Here is a 19446-nt window from a genome sequence, read left to right as displayed (position 1 = left end):
AAACATTTACAAAAATGTTTTGTAAAAAAGCTTAAGGACAAGCAATCATACCTTTTAAAAAAACAAACTGACATTGGTAGCAAGTATTTACTATTTTAAATACTTACTGTAATACCATGGGATGGTCCCATATGTTGCACATGAAGGCCTGGGGAATTGTAGTAAGACATTCCAGCTCTAGTCAGTGAAGTTGGTGGTGTGAAACCAACTGTGTGACTTGCATATGACAGACCTAAAAATTGTTAAAACAAGGTAACATCAACATTCTTGTTTATATTGCAAACTAAAGCATGAGGGTTTTCTAAAACTATTTAGTTCTGAATCAATGACAGGTTAAGAAATGGTGACTGCCACCAGATGACATCTAAATAATAGCCATTATACTGAAAAGTGCAATGTAAAATTAATTTATTTTCCTGTAGGAGAATACCATATGCTTCAAAACATTACATAACGTTAAACAACTTTTCCTTAACATAAACAGTGTAAGGCTCCCCTGGCAGCATAGTTTTAGTCCACAAGTATTTCCATTCAGTCTTCCGCTTCTCCTTTGAGGACCTGGCTCCCTGAACAAAATAAAATCTGAAGAAGCAGAGAGGTTGTGCCTGGAGAAGCCATCTAGCACTGGGCCACTACAAGTTTTCACAAAGAAACTGGATGTAGGCGGCTCCTCCAAGGCACACCAGATCTGCACCCAGGCTTCCTCCTCTTCTGCCTTGGCATTTACAGGCAGGGACCCAAAGATCTTTGAGGCTGTGAAGTTGAAACATTCTGGGATTAGTTGCCAGCTGGACTAGGGTAGCAACTAACATTTAAAATTATAGCTTGTTTAATCCACACTAAGGAACACTTAATATTCAAAAGTGCAAATATCTAGTTCTTCCACCTAAATATTTCCTTTCAGTAAGATTTAATCTATAAAAATACAGACTACCTGTACAGCTAATCAAGGTAAACAGAAACAGCAACTGCTTAGTACTTAAAGTTCAGACCTTGATGTGTTCTGAGCATTTTGATAATTTCTCAAAACAGCACTTCTCCCAAAACCTTTAGCTCATTATTGCTTTCTGACAACAACATCAGTAAGGCAGAAGACAAGACTTTTATTAGCTGTTCAGTATTGGGACACTAGCAACTGCTTTGGAGAATTATGACCCCAAAAAATTTCTGGAACTCCATTAAACTTTTGTAACACCACACTGGGTTTCAGTTTTCTCACTTCAACGCTAAACTAATGCAAAATTGTGCCACTGCAACTACAGTATGCACCAACACCCAGCTCTGTCTGTAACTGTATGTATCTTCTGCCTACGGTTGATGAGACATGATCTTGGGGGTGGGGGGGAGCAAGCCTCATATCACTAATAAAGTCATGTAAGAAAACATACTCCCTTTGCTTCCTTCAATTCTGTTTCATTCTGCTACATCCCCAGTGTATGTCTTGTGCAAATTACAAGTGATTCCAATGGAATCACTGTCACTTTACAGGAGTCAAATAATGCAGATTGACTAAACAGTCTAATTGTCTGTACAGCATATGTTTTATAATTGAGTGCTTTTATAAGCACAAGGACAGAAACAAGTCAATGTTCAGGTAGGCAACAATGTGTCAGAGACATGAGCCCAGAACAATAAAATGCAAAAAATACACTTTAAGCCACCTTTGCAACATTATGGTTTTGGACTGCTTTGGGATAAACGAGCTCCAAAAGTTTATAAATCAAGTCCACACAGCAGTCAAAGAGGTGGTAACAAAGCAGTGCATGTACATCCAAAGGTGGCTCATCTCTGCAGCCCAAAATCTTTACCTAGCCTAGCTACAGAAGCGAAGCATAATGGTTTATCTACACTAAAATCTAACTGGTAATTAGAGTAACTGTCCCCCAGCTGCCTAGGAGTAGCAATGCTTCTACAGTCTTCAAAGTTCCATGGACTGTCCTAGAAATCTCAGCAATATTTCAGCTTGAAAGAGTCCTCAAAAGCAGCATCTCAAGCCACACAAAGCACAAAAGGCTTTGGGATTTAGGAGCCAGAATCTGACCATTAAACATGTATCCACATGAAATTATAGTGTTTATAACTGGTTTCAAATTATGTTTCTACAAATTCAGGTACACCATTTCCCAAATGAAATGCGCCAAGTAATACAACTGTATTATTCTGTGCTGATACTCTCGACAGCATCTTACTGCACTACTCTAGATACGAAGTACTCTGAAAAACTATTTGTTTTCAGCCATTACTGCATTCATATACCCCAGACAGCTGTACAAAATTCCCTATTGATCTCATTAGTTCTCTAACAGACTGCTGCTTCTATTTTCCTGAAGTTTGAAACTTCCCAACTGTGGATATTAATTTATCAGATGTAAAGAGAGTAATGCAGTTGCCTGTGCAGAAACACTAGCCTGAAACACTTACTGTACAAACATTACTAACATTGTGAACTCTTGTTAGAAACAATCATTTCAGCTATGCTATTTTTAACTATGCTTCAGACTGCATTTCAGCATCCCCTGTCTGTGGGATATAATTCCCACTAGAATGCAGCACTCCTTTATCAGCTACTGATGGGAAGCGAAGTCCGCAGGGAACAAGCCATGTGCTTCAGTCCCAGTACAGGAAGAAACCGACAGAGTATACCCCTCTACTGACACATCAGCATCTAAACTGGATGCATTTCTAGGTAATCTAGGATGCAAACCTGTAAATTACCAGATAATTTGCCTACACATATCTTTAATTACAACCACTGTGCGGCCTGTAGATGCAATGTAGAGTTGCATATTGCACGATGAAGTTTGCACATCTATAACCACAAACATCCACAGAACAGTCGTTAGCAATGACTACATTTCTGTACACCCAGTTACAGCAAAAAGATAAGAAAGCACGTATCATTTTCTTGGTAACATACCTCATAAAACATCAAAAGTCAAGTGATTAGGCTCATTTCAGAAGCCCCCAAACCTCCTGAAAAACTATCATGATGCTAATCTCTAACATTGTAACACGGCTTATGGCCATAGCTAGTTTTCACACATGCTTACTCCTTTTACAGCACCTGGAAGAAAACTGTTCTGAGTACTCCTGAAAAACTAAAGCCATTCTTGAAAATTAAAGACTTTAAAGACATTCTATATGTTCTAGCAGACCTATGTAATAAAACATCTCAATCCTTCTTGCAGAATGTGTCAACGTAGAGGTACATCTTGTTTGCCCTTACTGCAGGACTCTGTCCAACAGGTTCTAAAGATGAGCTTGGGAAAGCAGGGCGTGCATGATTCGCTTCATTACGTACAAGTGAGCTTGTGATCACCACGTAACATCCATGGCAAACAACTTCTAACAAATGTCCAAGTGCAATTTTAAGGGATTTTAAATTTCAGTCGATAACTGTGTTAGTAACACAAATACACTTCCTTTGAATTAAAATACTTATTCAGTAATTAAAAACTCAGAAAAGATTAGTTTGCTTTTGTTATACAAAGTCCTAGAGACAGGAATTCTTAATTTTAGAGTTATTGTTTTACAATATAAAATAGCAGACGTAGAAAAGCCATTTTGCTACTAAAGCAAAATGGAAATTGACTTTTTTCCCCAACACATTCAAGATTAGACTTTCATAAGAAGTTTTAATTCAGAGCACAACAGCAGTCTTATTACTAGTTCCATTGTCAAACTCTAGAAATCTGTTTGAACTATGCATCCTGTTGGGTAACAACTATGGAGGGGAGATAATTTTAAAAAATAAAGAGAAAGAGACAGTAAGAGAGAAAAAGAGAGTACAAAATAGAAATAAAAGTTCAAGTGATAGCTCTTTAACTAACCTTCAGTATCTGTTCACAGTGTAAAACACAACCATGCGAAAACATGCTGCACTAGGAGACATCTAAGGCAAAACTATTTTTACATTTATGAGGCAGGTTTTTTTCTCCAGACTAGCTTTGAAAGGCTACTGACCTAAATATATTGATAGGGCACATTACTATGTGATGCATACAATAATTTTAGAAACTGGGTTAAATATTTACCAGGTGATATAGGTCTGCTAGAACTTGGTGAGGGTGTATAAGGGATAGGACTGGACACAGTGCGAGGTCTTAATCCTTGTGCAGACATCTCATTAAAATATCTAACAAAAAAAGGTAAAGAATAATTAGATCAAACCTTTGAAAAATGTGCCATGTTTTAATGTTTCACTGTGGTTTTTTCAATTCCCGTAAGAATCACATTAGATTAACGAAGAACCAGTCCCCTTTAGGTAGCCATGACATGAACTCTCGCCATTGCTGAAGGCTCAGATACTGGCTTAACTTTCTGGAAACTTAACTAACTGGAAATAGCTGGACTTATCGTAGTCATTTGCAGTTAAATCCGTACAAGTTGCATACAATTAGAATAGTACATATTAAGGCCAGAGGTATAAACCATGCCATCCAATCTGGCCTATATTACATTCCTGCACTTTACACATCATTTCTACATGGAACTCAAAATTTTCTGGCTGGAGTGTGTCTTCCAGAAAGGCATTCAGCACTAATCTGAAATAATGAAAATGGGCCAGGGGGTAGGAGGAATCATTAAAGTATTGGTAATTTGTTCCAACAGCTGATCAGCCTCACAGTTAAAAACATACCCTGTTTCCTACTTGAATCCCTCTGGTCTCAACGTTTAGCCATTTTCTCATCATGTCTTTTGCCACTGAAATAGAGAGACATTTTGAACCCAGGACTTGTCCTACTAAAGATACTTCTAGGTTGTTTTGCGAGAAACCTCCTATACTACACTATAATGAACTGAACAGATTAGAAGCTCAAGCAAGGAAATTTTCCCCGCCTGTAATAATTTTAGTGGTATTTATTTGTACTTTACTCGCTGAACACAGCAAAGCTTCTTCACAGCCATCATGTGTTATATAAAAGGAGATAAAAATCCTACCAATTGCTCCTACTTGACATTTACTGTGCGCATCTCAGAAGTAATTTTATGTATTTTTTCCACAGCACTAGGCTGGCAGCTTTCAGGTTGACTTGCTTACGTTCTCTCCACCTAGATTTTACAGTCTTTGCCCAGATTAGAGGTTCCCCTGCTCATCTTCTCCTACACATATGGTTGCAAATCAGTGCACCTGAGTTTATATTACTACATTTAGCTGCGTTTTTTTTACAGGACACAGCAAAGCAGCAGCCAAATTAGCTACCTAACCGCCTCTGACTCTTACTTGTCTCACCTTCTACCACTGCGTTCTCAGAAATTCTTAGTAGCTATATTTGTTTCCAAATCACAAAAAAAATGCGCAACATGGAGCAGCGTTACAAATTTCTGTTTGATGGAACTCACAATAATTACTAACTCAAGGTCGGTGAGCCAGTTCATACACTGTTTGAAATATATTTTGATACTGCATCTTACTGATCTTTAATGAGGATATTCAGAGTTACTAAGCCACAACACCTAACACAGGCAGTACACTGTAGTGACACTGAAATTCATTTAAATTTCAGTAGATCAGGTAATAAAAGTAGCTGCAATAGGAAATGACAGAAAATTAACAAACTGGCAAATTAAAGTTTAATTAAATGTAAGTTTTCTAAAAAACTACCAGTGGCAAGGTTAGCAAAACTGAACTGACTAGGCTACCTCTGCAACACACAGCAACTTGTAATGCAGACAGTACGTGTACTACAGCAAGGCAGTAGTCTTTGTGATTTAATTGTATTTTATTCTACAGAAAGACAATTTTCTGTAAGTCACCCTACTACCTGGGATCAGGTGATATGGAACAGCAGCACACCGTTAGTATGCTTTCTGGTTTCCTGTATTTCCCTACTACCCCAGAGAACAGGATAGAGGATTGAGAAGACAAAGCTATTGCTAGTCAGGAGGAAGAAGTTTTGGGAGAGCTGTGTATTTTGCATTCAGTAAAGCACCTTCATCTAAACCCATCTACAAAAAGTAAAGTAAGTATCATCAGCTAACAGAATGCAACTGAAAAAAGCAGGATATCCGATCGATCCATCACCACCATCATTTTTAGGAAAACAATTTAAGCTGGCAAAAATCTACATTTTAAAATCATTACTGCATGTAGCTCCACAATTATTTTGTCTATACTGTTCTCCTAAGACAAGCCACTAATATCTGCTTTGTCCTTGCCTTTGCTTTGTATTACTTACACTGCAAATACCTGTTTTGGAGCGATTCTGTCATGTGTCTTTGTGGTACCAAGAAAATCAACATGACAATGAAATTTCATAGAAGTACAGAACAGTTAGTCAAGTTTTCCTGCATTTTATTGATTGCCACTACCTACAACTGGTTGACCAAAAATGTTATTAGGATACCCTACAATCCTGGATTAATACTGGTAATTCACATAGATTTAGATTTTTACTGTATTTCCATTACAATGTAAATACTGGCACAAAAGATTAGGCTAAAAGTAGATTCAAACACCAGAATCCTGTGTTTCTAACAATTTAATTTATATAGCATTCACTATGTCTCAATAGCAGATGTTACTGCAATGTATGTCAGTTGCCTAGGTTTTCACTAAAATGAAAACACTACCTTGAACTTTAAGGGTAATCCTTGAACCAAAATATCTGGTACCTTGTTTCTGGTAAATTATGGCTTATAACAAACATAATGATGACCCAAGAAGAAATATCTCAGTATCAGAAGAACACACAGCACAGGGTAATGTTCTATTTTTTTTTTAAAGGACCATTATAAATCCAAAATAATGTAAAACAGTAGAACAAAACAATAAGCATATGATAAGAAATAAGAATGTTTTATTCAGAGTGTATTTAAAAAAACTCTGACGTGCAAAACCACTAAAAAGCATCACATAAAACCATGAAAAACTCAAGGCTATCTGTAAGGTCAGTGTAGGCAATGTAGCTTGCAGTAGAGAAAAAAAAAATCCAGGACGTTATGGTTTGGACATTAAGAACAACAGTTCTGGAAATGCTTCCTCTTTCTAAGGCTTTGCACAGTATCCCTTTGTATTTGGCTGAACACATTTTACTTTCTGCAAAGGACAAATCAGCCCCAAGTAAGGATGTTGTTCCTACCTCACAGAATTCATTGCAGTTATTAAGTTAGGGGCAAAACAAAGATAATATGATTGAATTATCCTAAAACTCAACTCCACAGCTATATTTATTTCAATATACATTGTCAATGTCCTAAGATATCCTCAGATACAAATATTTTCTTTCTCACTGTTAAAACTAATGCAATTTCTACACAAGTTTGATAAAATTCTACGGAAGATATTCCTGGACCATGCTGAAATTTGATATGTATATTAAAACTATATACAATTTATTTCTATAAATAGTTATTCTATAATCTTCAAAAATAAAGTAGGAGTATTGATTAATACTCTCAATGACAGCATATCTTAGGATGGCTAGAAAATACAAACCTTTCATCATCCATTTCTAAGCTGGATTCACTTTCTGACAGTTGCCTGCAGAGTGCTTCCCTACGCTCCATTTCCCTCTGTAATTTTCTTTGAAGTCTCAAGTTTTCTTCTCTCATATGTCGCTCCTCTTCTAAATATTGTGCCATCTTCTCTGAATCTGAAATTCAGAATTTTGTTAAAATTCGATTAAAATTCAATTTCACAGTCGGGCAAATACGTTGTGCCAAATTTTACTCCAGTACTTCAAGAATAAAGGTTTTGAAAACGCTCAGAATGGGTCACTCAAAATTCTTCATCTCTAAGTCATTAGTTCAAAGCCTAATTCAGAACAGTAGCTACTGAAATAAGTTAATGGTTAACAGCAAATTTGGAAATAAAAAGTAAAAAGCTAAAAAAGTTTTAAGTATTTACTTAAATAAATTTGAAAGAAAGGAAAAAAAGTCATGAAGAAAATAATAAAACCAAAACCATAAAGAAGAAGTACAATGAATCCTGCTCCATTAAACTACTGTTATTCCATGTTTACAAAGAATTTGGTGGGACACACAGAAGGAACTATTTTAAAGGTATATTTCTATTTCAAAGAAGGAAACATACAACAAATTCTGAAACCCCAAACACTCAGTCTTGTACTGAATTGCTACCTTGTGTCTTCTGTAGCATTCTTTTGATTATACATTTTATTGTAGAGATTGGCCAGCAGAACACGTACAGATATTAAAAGCCAACAAATGCCCTTTCCATCAAAGGGTATTTTGAGTTTGCAATTCTAAACAAGTTCAGCGAACATCACTTATATGGCTGGTATATCACATGCTATTTAAAGTGATAAAAACCAAATTATGGAAAGCTATGAAGCATTTTGACAGATTATTTAAGTAAAATAGAACATCTGATGAAGACTTAGACAATGAATTTTGTGAGGCGTTTTAATGTTTGATGAAGTTTACAGTTAATTCCTTGATATTAAAAAAATTACTATGATTCATCATGCTTTGTGATCATTTCTTTATGCAGTACTCTTCAGTCAAAATAATATTTCTGTTTTAGAAGACTATTCCCAAACTATCAACAATACGTGATTTATCTCTCTTCTGTGGAAATATCACTTCTAAATATAACAGTATCACTTACTTAAAATTATTAATATACCAAACCAGTTCTTAGACTAGAAGCATGTGCTTCAGGAATACAAAATGTAATAGCAATATCAGAATCTAGTACATAAACTATATTAAGCATAAAGCATATAATAAATATATAACTACTAATATATAAAATGTCATTATAATAGAGGTTCTCCAACAACCACATACGCCAAACACCAAACTGAAAACCACATTTCAGTTTCATCTTCTGCTTGTAGGCTGTTGTATCAGTATTGCTATTCATACTACAGCTCTGTTTAATCTGCTCACAAAGGGAAAGGAGTACTTCTAAAGCTAGATCATATTTTCAATAAGAATTTGACTTTAAATGCTTTAAATTTTTACTCACAGTAATTAAAAAAGAAACACTGAAAATAATAAAAAATACTTGAAATTCATTAGGATAGATTTGCAAAAAGAGTACTTTAAATCTAAGGCCTTGCTCTTGTTCTGAAGTTCAGTAAGTGAAGGCTGCAGTGCAGAATTAACAAGTACAGAGATTAGCAGTATTTACCTTCTTTTAACTGACACAAATAATTAATATCACAAACTTACGCACAAGGCCTCTGCATCATCTCTGTCTTTAAGGAAGGCCATTGCCTCTGGCAAGCTATTTCTCTAAATGGAGGTCGAGATATTTCCTTTAGCCTGTCATCATCAGCACACTGGAGGGGGAGAATATTGTCTGTGTCCCACTCGCCTCAATGTTTCTGTCTATATGGTTAGGTATCTATTTACCTATCAATCGGAATATAATGATATTGACTAGGAAACCAGGCAGAACTGATGAGACTAGGATAGAAATTTTAGATTTAGCATGAAGGAATTAAAGATTGACATTGCAAAGATCACAGGAAGACACAAGCAACCTCCCTGCCAGCTGAGATCCTGTGCTCAGAGCTGTAACCCTCTCCTCTTGAAAGGCAGGGGAAAAAGCAGGCTTTCCACTTGTGGTCAAGGGTCCACAACACTTTTCACAACAGAAGTACAAGAACTTCTCTTTATTCTGTCCACCTTCGAAGTGATCTTTCATAGGTAAGAAGAAAATAAGATTATATGTTCTGCTATAATGTGGCATGAAATAGCTGCTTGGACAATTACGTCTAACACAGCTAGAAGTATTTAAAGGTAACTTCAATCATTAACAAGTGGAATTCTTATATACAACAACTTTATTTTTCTAGCTGTTAACTTTTACAAAGTAGGTGATGAGTATGAAAAATCTGTATGCTGAAATACTGATTCTGAAGAAAAGAGAAAGATAGAAATATTTTTTCTGGCCCAAAATATTCAAGAAGAATTTGTCAATTCTTCCAGACACCCTTTTGTAAAGCTAAAAATCCCCAAACTGCAATATAAATATATCAACAAGCAGTGATACTACAATTATGAAAATGTTTTAATCCAAACCTACCTTATTTTTTTCCACTTCTACCTGAAATTCAAACTCATGAAAGTCTACATAAAAATCTTACACTAAACAAACTTAAAAAGATTTAAAACAAGTTGTTTACTCACGCTGTAACTGTGCAGCCCTCAGTTGTTTCTTTAACCTCTCCACTTCATTCTTTAAAAATCTGATATGTCTCATCATATTTTCTGGAGAATCTATCTCCATTGATATGTCTCTGGGTGATGGTGGAGCAGATACTGGCTGGTCTAATTTCTCCTGCAAAATTCTGTGTGAAAAACAATTGAAACTTTACCTTAAATTCTAAGGAAAAGAAAACCCCTTAGATCCCCCAGAAAGCCACTGCAATGATTCTGACAGGTATATAAGATTTATTTTAAACGGGAGAGAATTTTTGGAAGATTTATAATGTTTTCCTTTTTAACACAAAATAAAAAAAGGTAAATTTTAGAAAATCTGTCTGTGCTTAGACAACAAAATAGTCAGACACTCTTAAGTATTTCTGGATACAGTTCAGGAAAAACACATTCTGGACTATTTATATATATTTACCTCAGTTTTATACTCAAGTGCTACTTATTCCACAATATCATTTCTAAGCAAATTCATTTAATCTCTTATGAGTTTTAAAATTTATGTTCTTAGACGAAGAACACACATTTGAGATTAAAAGATGAATAAAGTATGTCTGTGGTGAAACACAAGCTTTTCTGAGTTTCACCATTACCAAAAGAAAAAAATTCACATTTTGTGAAGCATAGTCATAGTCTCACTTTTTTTTTTTTCTCTTCTGGTTCCCCACCCCACCCCCTTTTTTTTTTTTAATCTCCAAACAAAGGTATTTCACGCAGTCAAGATTTCAAATACCTCAAATAACTGACTGTGAACTCAGGAGTAATGAACTTCTCTTACAATGAAATATGCATTTGGTAGGTATGTTCTAAGTGATGAGTTAACATTATGAAGTATTTTTCAGCCTGAAAGCATGAAACTGTTCTTCACTAGAAACACATTAATTGGCCAGATCCAGCCCTGCCCTGAAGAGCAGGGACAGCACTACGCAAGCACAACCCTTTGCATGGCCTAGTATCCACATGCACCATACAAAGTGGTACTAAAGCATGGTGTGGCTCCACCATAGCTCCTCATAAGAAGGCACACAGTCCCAGATAAATTAAACCTGAAATGGTTTGACTTAAGGCTTTAAATCTAAGATGCACAAAAATCCTACCAGAGGCCTATCCCGCCACAGATAGATTTACCACTGTTGAATTTCACACGTAGCTCTTCAGAGCACCTTCCACACAGCAGGGCTCTGTAAAATATAACTACAAAACCTACAGTTCACCTAGGCTCAGGTGTTTTCTGAGGCCCCAGTCAAAGAGTGAGAAAATCAGTAACACAACTGTCCTTAAACATGTAAAAGAAAATAAGGTATTAACCACCTCTTCTCCCCTACACACCCCCAAAATCAGAGTACTTTTAACATGCCATTAAAAAGAGGGTTGCTCTAATACATATTTTTCATCTTAGCTACCCCAGGAAGATAAAGTCTCACTGTCTTCTATTGAAGAAGTGGCAGGAAGTCTCAACTACATGAGTGCACGCTACTGACAAAAAGCTGAAGTTTTCTTCGAGCCGATAAGGAAAAAACCAAGAGCTTCTCACATAACAAATACACTAAAATTTTATCTGGGCCGTGAATATAATGCTGACCCAAAACCAGATCCTTTAAAAAGAGTCTATTAGTAGTTGAAAAAATTCAGCAAATTCCTTCGAGCTTTCCTGGGTCATTTCCACTCAGGTGAAATGAAACCATTCAGTTTCATTTGCTTTAAGCAATCAGGGGTGTGGCATCATGAAAACAAGGAGCTTTACAACTGTTTTAATTTCTAGGTTTTCACAGATTAAACAACTCTTACAAGACAGAGGTGAACATATTTAATCCAGAGCATTATGTATTAAACTATCTCTCTCACAGTAACAAACACACTGCAACAAGACAAACCGTTTTTCTGCTTCAAGCTTATCCATCCTCTTCCAGAGACGATTCACTAGTGCTTCTTGTTCTTGTTCCAAAGTATTTTCAAGGTCAATCTTCTCACGTCTCAGCTGAAAAGGAAAAACAATTAATGAAAATGATGTAAAGACATTTTTTTGCAAGGAACTGTCATTAGGAAAGATCACCGTTACCATTTTACATGATGCTCTATGACAGCTAGAAGGTGAAAAGAAAAATCAGGCACAACACACTGGTCACAGAGCCAGTGAAAAATCAAGAAATTAAGGAGTTGCACAGTTGTCCCCTCCTTAACAGCCATTTTTCCGATAGAACTTGTCTCCTGTTGTCTCTGGCCAATAAGGAGAAGCTCGAAACCTGGACACATGGTCATTGATGACATAACAAGACTGTTCAAAGACATGTCCTAACACACATGTCTCTGACGTTCAAACTGAATTTACCGTCCACTACACCAACATTTATTCTTTCTAAAAAGTTTAGACTTTTTTAGTGGAAGGATCACAGTTAAGCAAGCCAGAAATGGAAGAGAAGCCACGTTTGCATTGGGTTAGATAAACAGTGATTTAAAAATAGTAAAGAAAAAACTATGTTAACTCCCTTAAGTGTTTCTGTATCAACACTTACTATCAGAAACAAAAATGTATCTATCCTAGCAAAGGCTTTATAGAAGTAAATGCTTAACTTGACATTATTCCCATTCACTTACCGTGTGAACAAACATTCTTGATTCTACTATAAGTTAATAAAAGCTACTAATATCATGTAGAAGCACACAAAGAAATATATTATTAGTATTTTAGTACAAATGCAATGGAAATATTAATATGAATAGAATACGAAGAGGCACAGCTGATCTAGCTCAGTAACATTGGCAGCTGAACTCCAGAAGTTAGCAATAACGAAACATACGGGAATAGATCAACACCTTTACAGGTGGGAAAGAGCATGGAGGTTATTTTTTGTAGCCAAGCTTTAGTTTACACTCACCACTTTCCTGATGGGCAAATCCCACATAACAAAATGGAAAGACTGAAAACAGATTAAATTATTTCTTCGTGCATTTACTGCATCATGAGGTGAAGTGCTGTTACAGCATCTAAATCTGTAAGGGCTCTGTGCTAACCACTAAATTAATATTGAGATACCCAAACAAAATATAAACTTACGCACTTCAGGTAACAGTGCAAGTTTAAACTTTCTTCTTTAAAGCTTAGAGGTTTTAGTTACTGTAAGTAAAAACAGACCTGTACTGATGAGTAATAGGGAACATAATTAGAAAAAGACTGTTTAGTAAATCTTTCCATGTCTGAGTTTCCAGATGTACATTAACAGTTGAGGGAACTTAGGTACGTTTCAAGTCAGGAGTAACATGCTTCAGCCACACACAAGGGATGACAATCTGAATCCTGACCAACACTTTGTTCCCCACACCAGCAGAAGCTGAAGCGGTGCTGGAGTGGTACAAAGGCAAAGGGCTCAGCCCCAGGTGAAACAGGGCACTTTGCCCTACGGCACTGCCCATTAGCCAGTTTGGCCAGTACCTGGGGCTGACAGCGTTCAGAGGGAAGTACATAGACAAAATGTTCTGGGAATCCACACACACATATTACCAACACACAGGTCTTCACTACATTGCGTAGCTATCTACATAAACATCTGATGAAAAAGTTTTCACTGCAGATCACTACTTCTGCAGCAATGTTTTTTGCATCACTTCACTGCAGCAGGGTTTAGACTCACCTGCTCCGACATAATTTTTTTACAACTATGTTATTGATCTAACACCAAAGAAACCCACAAAAACATACTGATGAAAATTAATCCATTTAAAATCATTTAATGGTAGGATGAAGAGCATACTGGAATTTGAAGACAGAGTAAATTACTTATACCTTTGGCTTTGAAAACACTAAGATTACATTTAGTATTATAGCAAACATCACCAAGGAGTCCATTAATTAGAAATCTGTATGTAGGTGAGCAAGGCCAACAGCAAAGTCAAATCATCAGCAACAATATGCAAATGAGCCTTGTGTTGTGCCCTGAAGGCTGACAGACATGCTTTGATTAAACACCAAAGAAACTGGCTTGTGAAACAGAGATCTAAAACTCCACATTTCCAGCAGTATGAAAACATACTGGACACATGTATCTTCTTTTCCTGATCTTGACTGTTGTCCCAGTTCCTCCCAGTGTCAGGATATTGAAGTTTTGAGGATGAACACCTTGAATTGAACCTACAGGAGAAGGAACTGCAGTGTCCTGACCAGAGCTGTGAATTCACAGAATAGGTGTATTTGTTTTGTACTATGTAGTCGTAAGTGTACTTTGAAATATAGCCTAACTTGAGTCAACGAACATGTTAGGAATGTGATAATATTCTGAACTAAAATATGCAGGATTAGATCATATCTCAAGACCAAATCAACATCTCTGTCAATACTATGTCATTCTATATGGGTTCAAAGTTACACTCTAATCAAACATGACTTACTCTTTACCATCACAAGAGGGAAATGAGGAAGTATTGGTTGCTTTTTTGGACCTTAATCTTCCTTTCAGAGAAAAATCCCCTTTAACCTTCCTGACTATCCAATTGTGTTTATTCTCATCTCTCTCTCTTCCATACATACACTTAACTTTACTTTAAATGCAGCTAAAATATCAATTGTCTGTGTATTCCTGGATTACCACTTTTTCAGTCTTCTTGACAACTTATTAACAAACACAACTGTTCCCTCTTGAAATGGAGATCTTCCAAATGAAAGTTGATTATGATCAACTAAGCCCACTATCCCAAATTTCACTTCTCTGCTTCTCATCTGCCCCTCCCCCTCTATAGCCTTAATTCTTTGCTGCTCTCCAAGAATATCTTTCCTGAAGATTTTACATATCTCATTTCCTTCTCCTTTCAAAGAAGCAGACATAGGAGACTATTATTAGCACTTTAGTTCTTATTTCTCATCTCCTAACTGCATCAATCCTAGTTTCTCACTGCACTGTATGAAACAGAAAAGCAATTAAAGAGTAACAGCAAGGTTACATAAACTTGGCCTCTGTAGGACAAAACTGACAGCTATTTATTTCCTATCAAACCACTGAACTGTAACACAGAACATTATTGCTCACTTTAACTCAGACATTCAGTTAACAAAATAGTCACATGTTACAAATTTCTTCAGCATTAGCCTTCAGAGAAGAATGTTCTGCCACTTCAAGCTGACTTAAGGAAATTGTCAGGTCACATTTGAACCCTAAGATCCAACTTAGCTTTTTATTTTGGAATAACATTTTTTGCAGCCATCACTACTACAAACTCGTTACCTGTCGATCACCTGTGGCAAAAGCAGCTCAGATGACAGAAAGCAAAGGAGGAAGGACACAAAGCATAGATAATTCATTTTCCATATTCTAGAAACAGTAGTTTAGTGAACATACGTTTTAACTATCTGCTCACTGATTACAGTGATAGGTCTAGTAATGCAGATTATGTTCAAAGCATTGAAATACTCCTTCCAAGCCCTGTTTAACAGGTCTTCCAAAGGTTATGCTGAAGCATTGTTGCAATCTCTATTAAACACACATGGAATTAAAGAAGAAAGGCAACATTAGTCTGCTTGCAACTTTTGGTTGCTTCTTGCTAGGTATGGCACATGCCTCAAAGGCTGTTGTTTCAGCTGATTAATTAGCACAATAAGCTTTTTTTTTTTTCCTAAAATTGTGTAAGAGAAGAAAGCATGCTGAAGTTTAAAGTAATTTGAGATTTATCATACCTTACTCTAAGAGAAAACAAAACTCTACATTCCATTACCTATAAATACACATGGAATTTCTAAGTAAAACTGACAGCCAAATTTAACACTTTCATAAAGTTTTCAAAGTCAGACATTTGAGAGAAAGGCCTTCAAGCCTCCATGCTTTTTGAACAACCTAATGCTGACATTCAAATGTGGCAATAAATTTCAAATTTTATGACTTCATGAGTCTGTCTGGCCAGAACAATGATATGAAATTCAACACCATTAGATTTCAGCTGTGTCTCATGCTAACGTTTCAAAAACTAAAACAGATTAGTATGTAAGCTTACTTTGCATTTTGATTAAGTGGCCACCACCACCACCTTGTGGCTAAAATAGTTCTTTCAATCTCACATTAATTTCCATGCTGGTTAAGGATTTGCTGGCAACTACATCTTCCTATCTTTCTATTTTTCAATTTGTTCCATAGATCTCTCCATACAGAAAGTTAGCATAAGAATCAAGAAACAAATTTCATGATTAAGATAGGCATTAATTAATTTATCCACAATGTCAACAGAAACAGGAGAGTCATACAAAACCGGTAGAAATTCAGATTACCAGGAACAAAAAAAATCCACATCTGGTAAAAGCAAGAAACCACACAGAAATAATGCAATATATTTATAACACCCAAATTATTGGACTTCCACAAGCCAAAAAACCTGAAGTTCTTTAACAAGCTCATATGTTTCATCAGTTTGCCTTTTAAGTCAAAAGGACTCCTACTAACACCACTGAGATGCTTTGATGCACATGCCTAAAATTAGAAAAAAAGAGCAGTCCCAATGTCTAAAATTCCAGTGGAAACATGACCAAAAGAAATGGTATTTTATCTCTGCAGTTTTCATAACTTTCTAGGGAGAAAGGGAGTTGGTTGTAGTTGAATCCCAAATCTTTTTAAGTATACATACAGCTGACACCTCACAGTTCAAGTCCTGCGCTATCCAAGCTGCCAGAAAAAGATGACCCAGAGCACAACTAGACCACATACTGTTTACTGTTGTGCTTAACCGCTATCAGTCTTTCTCACTAGCTGCTTGAGAATGGAAGCTGATGAACAGCAACAGGAAGCATCACTTACAAAAAAGCTGCATTCGCAAAACTCACAGCTGTCCAGCAGACAGGAAGGCCTGCAGTAATGCTACTAAAAGTTGTAATGGCCATGGAAAAAAAAAGTAATCAAAGTTTCTCATAATAGATTATGTTAATAAATTACTGCTTTGAAAGTCAAACTGACTTTTCTATATTCTTGATACTGGCCAGTTTCTTCCCCACTTAAAAAATTAAGTCAAATCTAACACAAAACAAGTACTATTTTTTTTCCAGAATCCCTTGTCTTATAGTCATATAATTCTGAAAGTAAAGAGTTACCTGCTCCAGGGTGAGCTGCTTTGAAATGGTATCATTTTCCAGTTTTTTAATTTTCTTCATCAGCTTGTTCACTTGGAATTCCTGTTCTTGCTCTAAATGCTGCTCCAATTCAGCTTTCTCATGCTGCAGCTAAAAATGTAGGAGACATAGGAGTATTTTAAACACACAATGTATGAAACATTATGCACCTTTTATACATTTAGACATGTTTATTCTTACTGCACATTAAATTATGTACTGATAATTCTTCTCAAAAGATCCCAAGTCCTTCAAAAAGCAACATTTTAAACTGTGTTCCATTTACAAAGCAGATGGAAGTAAACTAGAGTTCCAAATATTTAGTAAAGTCAAAACAAAATAGACACACTATATATAGCATATAGAATAATAATAGAATTTTCTAAATTAAAAAATATATACCATAATGTTTACAAAAGCATTAATTTTAATCTAAATGCATCATCAAGAGCATCCAAAGCATAAAATGCAGGTCTTGCACCACTTCCTTCTCCCAGGCAGCTGAAAGCTTAAGTTCATGACTGAAATGATACTACAGAAACTGCTGTACAACAAGACAGTGAAAAAAAAAAAAAGAAGAAAAAATATCTGGTTTCTACTCCTATGCTATCAAGAATCAAAATATTTTGATGACATAAAAACATTGGCTATTTCAAATCGATGTTATATAATTTCTTAACACTCAAGGAAAATACTTTCAGCTAGTATTTCCCGTGAAAAAAATCTTCACTCTCAAAGCTCTCAGGCAGATAGAAACACACCCCCACACCCCCATTTTAACATAAATTATGGCTTGGAATAGAGTCACTTTTAACATTCAAGTCAAAATCACAACGGAATCCCTCTAAGACAGGAATCCAAGTCTTCCTGTGGATAAAAATAGCATGACTGGCACCACGGTACAAACAGGTGGATTTGACTTATGGAAAAGCAAATGTCATCAAAAGACAACAGTGTAATTACACCTTGCTCTGGCCATCCACTGAAAATTGCAGGCACTTTTTTCCACCTGCTTATTTTCTACGCCAGTTCTTCTGACTATCATGTAACAATACCTAAGATCACAGTGTTTAAACGACTCAGGAAAATCTGAGGAAGTAGGGAAACACCTCAGAGTCACGGACATAAGTCAAGGTTGCTGGATAGCCACAATGAAGAAATATACTTTGATTTTAAAACAAGCTAAAATTGCTAGTCCATTAATTCACTTTCTTGTGTTGCTGTTTAGAGACAAAATGGCCTGTGAAGTGCAGCCTGGCAGAGAGTTCAGAGCAGAAAGGCTTTGTGGAGAGAGGACAAGGCGAACAGTAACTACTTGACAATACACTCATGGGAGAAGTTTGCAGTTTAACTGTGTTTTCAGGCTTTATCAATTCTGAGATTTAATTTTTCACAAATTAAAATAAACACCAGAAAAGTAATTAAAAAATGAGATTTATTCCTTTCACTTACTAAATTACAGTATATTTTCCAAAACCCCTAACACTCATGGAAAATTCCCATGCACTTGAGCAAGACACCTAGACTCCATAAGCACAAAGATTATCATGGCAGCTCTTGATCAGGAAATTAGGTTAAACTGTCTAGTTGGAAATAAAGCCATTTCATTTCTTGTTTGAGAATTCACAGGGCTGCTAAGTGAGATTTTCATTAGAAGAAAAATTTATATTCACACTTCTAAATCAAAATACTGTTCGTGTATTTCGATAATCAAAAATTTGAAGCTTCTTAATTCCATATTGAAGTTAAGCTTGGTTGGAAAAAAACAGCTTTAATATGAAAAGGATGCTACTTAGTCTCACAACTCTGTAAAGCCCTCTCCCTTCCTTTCCCACCACTATGCAGCAGCTACAGTTTAAGACTGAAGACAGTCAAAGAGCCCAAGGTGCAAACAGCATATGGATTACCACCTAGCCTAAGGTATTTGCTGTATGTTTATTACTTCATTTTGCTAAGCTAGATACAATTTTTCACCTAACAAAAAAATTAGCCAGTTGCTTATAGTTAGCAAATTAAACTGCAAAAAAGCACATAGCCAGAATCTCTTACTCAGCCTAAAGCCAGATGCTGCCAACAGAAAGCGCGTAGTTGGGGACTGCTGGCGTTTGCAGACAGCCCAGTGAGTCAGGCAGATCATACAGATATATGAAGGCACCTCAAACCAACTTAATAACAAATACTGTTTCCTGCTCGTGTGCTTCATGCATATGTAACTACAGTATTATTTAAAACAAACT

General features: G+C 36.1%; 1 protein-coding gene across 5 annotated transcripts in view; it reads right to left on the bottom strand.

The window, feature by feature from the left end:
• Positions 1–19446, bottom strand: part of CCDC6 (coiled-coil domain containing 6) — a 54208-nt gene that overhangs the window by 7860 nt on the left and 26902 nt on the right. For all 5 annotated transcript variants that reach the window (XR_008734019.1, XM_055721332.1, XM_055721333.1 and 2 more), the window contains exons 3-8: positions 17192–17320; positions 12006–12109; positions 10105–10265; positions 7439–7595; positions 4035–4135; positions 108–232 (exon numbers count right to left, since the gene is read on the bottom strand). Coding sequence is in view for 4 of the 5 variants with exons in the window: in XM_055721332.1 (XP_055577307.1) it covers positions 108–232; positions 4035–4135; positions 7439–7595; positions 10105–10265; positions 12006–12109; positions 17192–17320 (777 nt within the window). In the remaining variant the exon portion in view is untranslated. The remainder of the gene's footprint in view (positions 1–107; positions 233–4034; positions 4136–7438; positions 7596–10104; positions 10266–12005; positions 12110–17191; positions 17321–19446) is intronic.

Source organism: Falco cherrug, chromosome 9 (assembly GCF_023634085.1).
Source record: "Falco cherrug isolate bFalChe1 chromosome 9, bFalChe1.pri, whole genome shotgun sequence".
Taxonomy (NCBI): Eukaryota; Metazoa; Chordata; class Aves; order Falconiformes; family Falconidae; genus Falco; species Falco cherrug.
The sequence above is the reverse complement of the archived record's forward strand: the minus strand, read 5'-3'. Positions and strand labels throughout refer to the sequence as shown.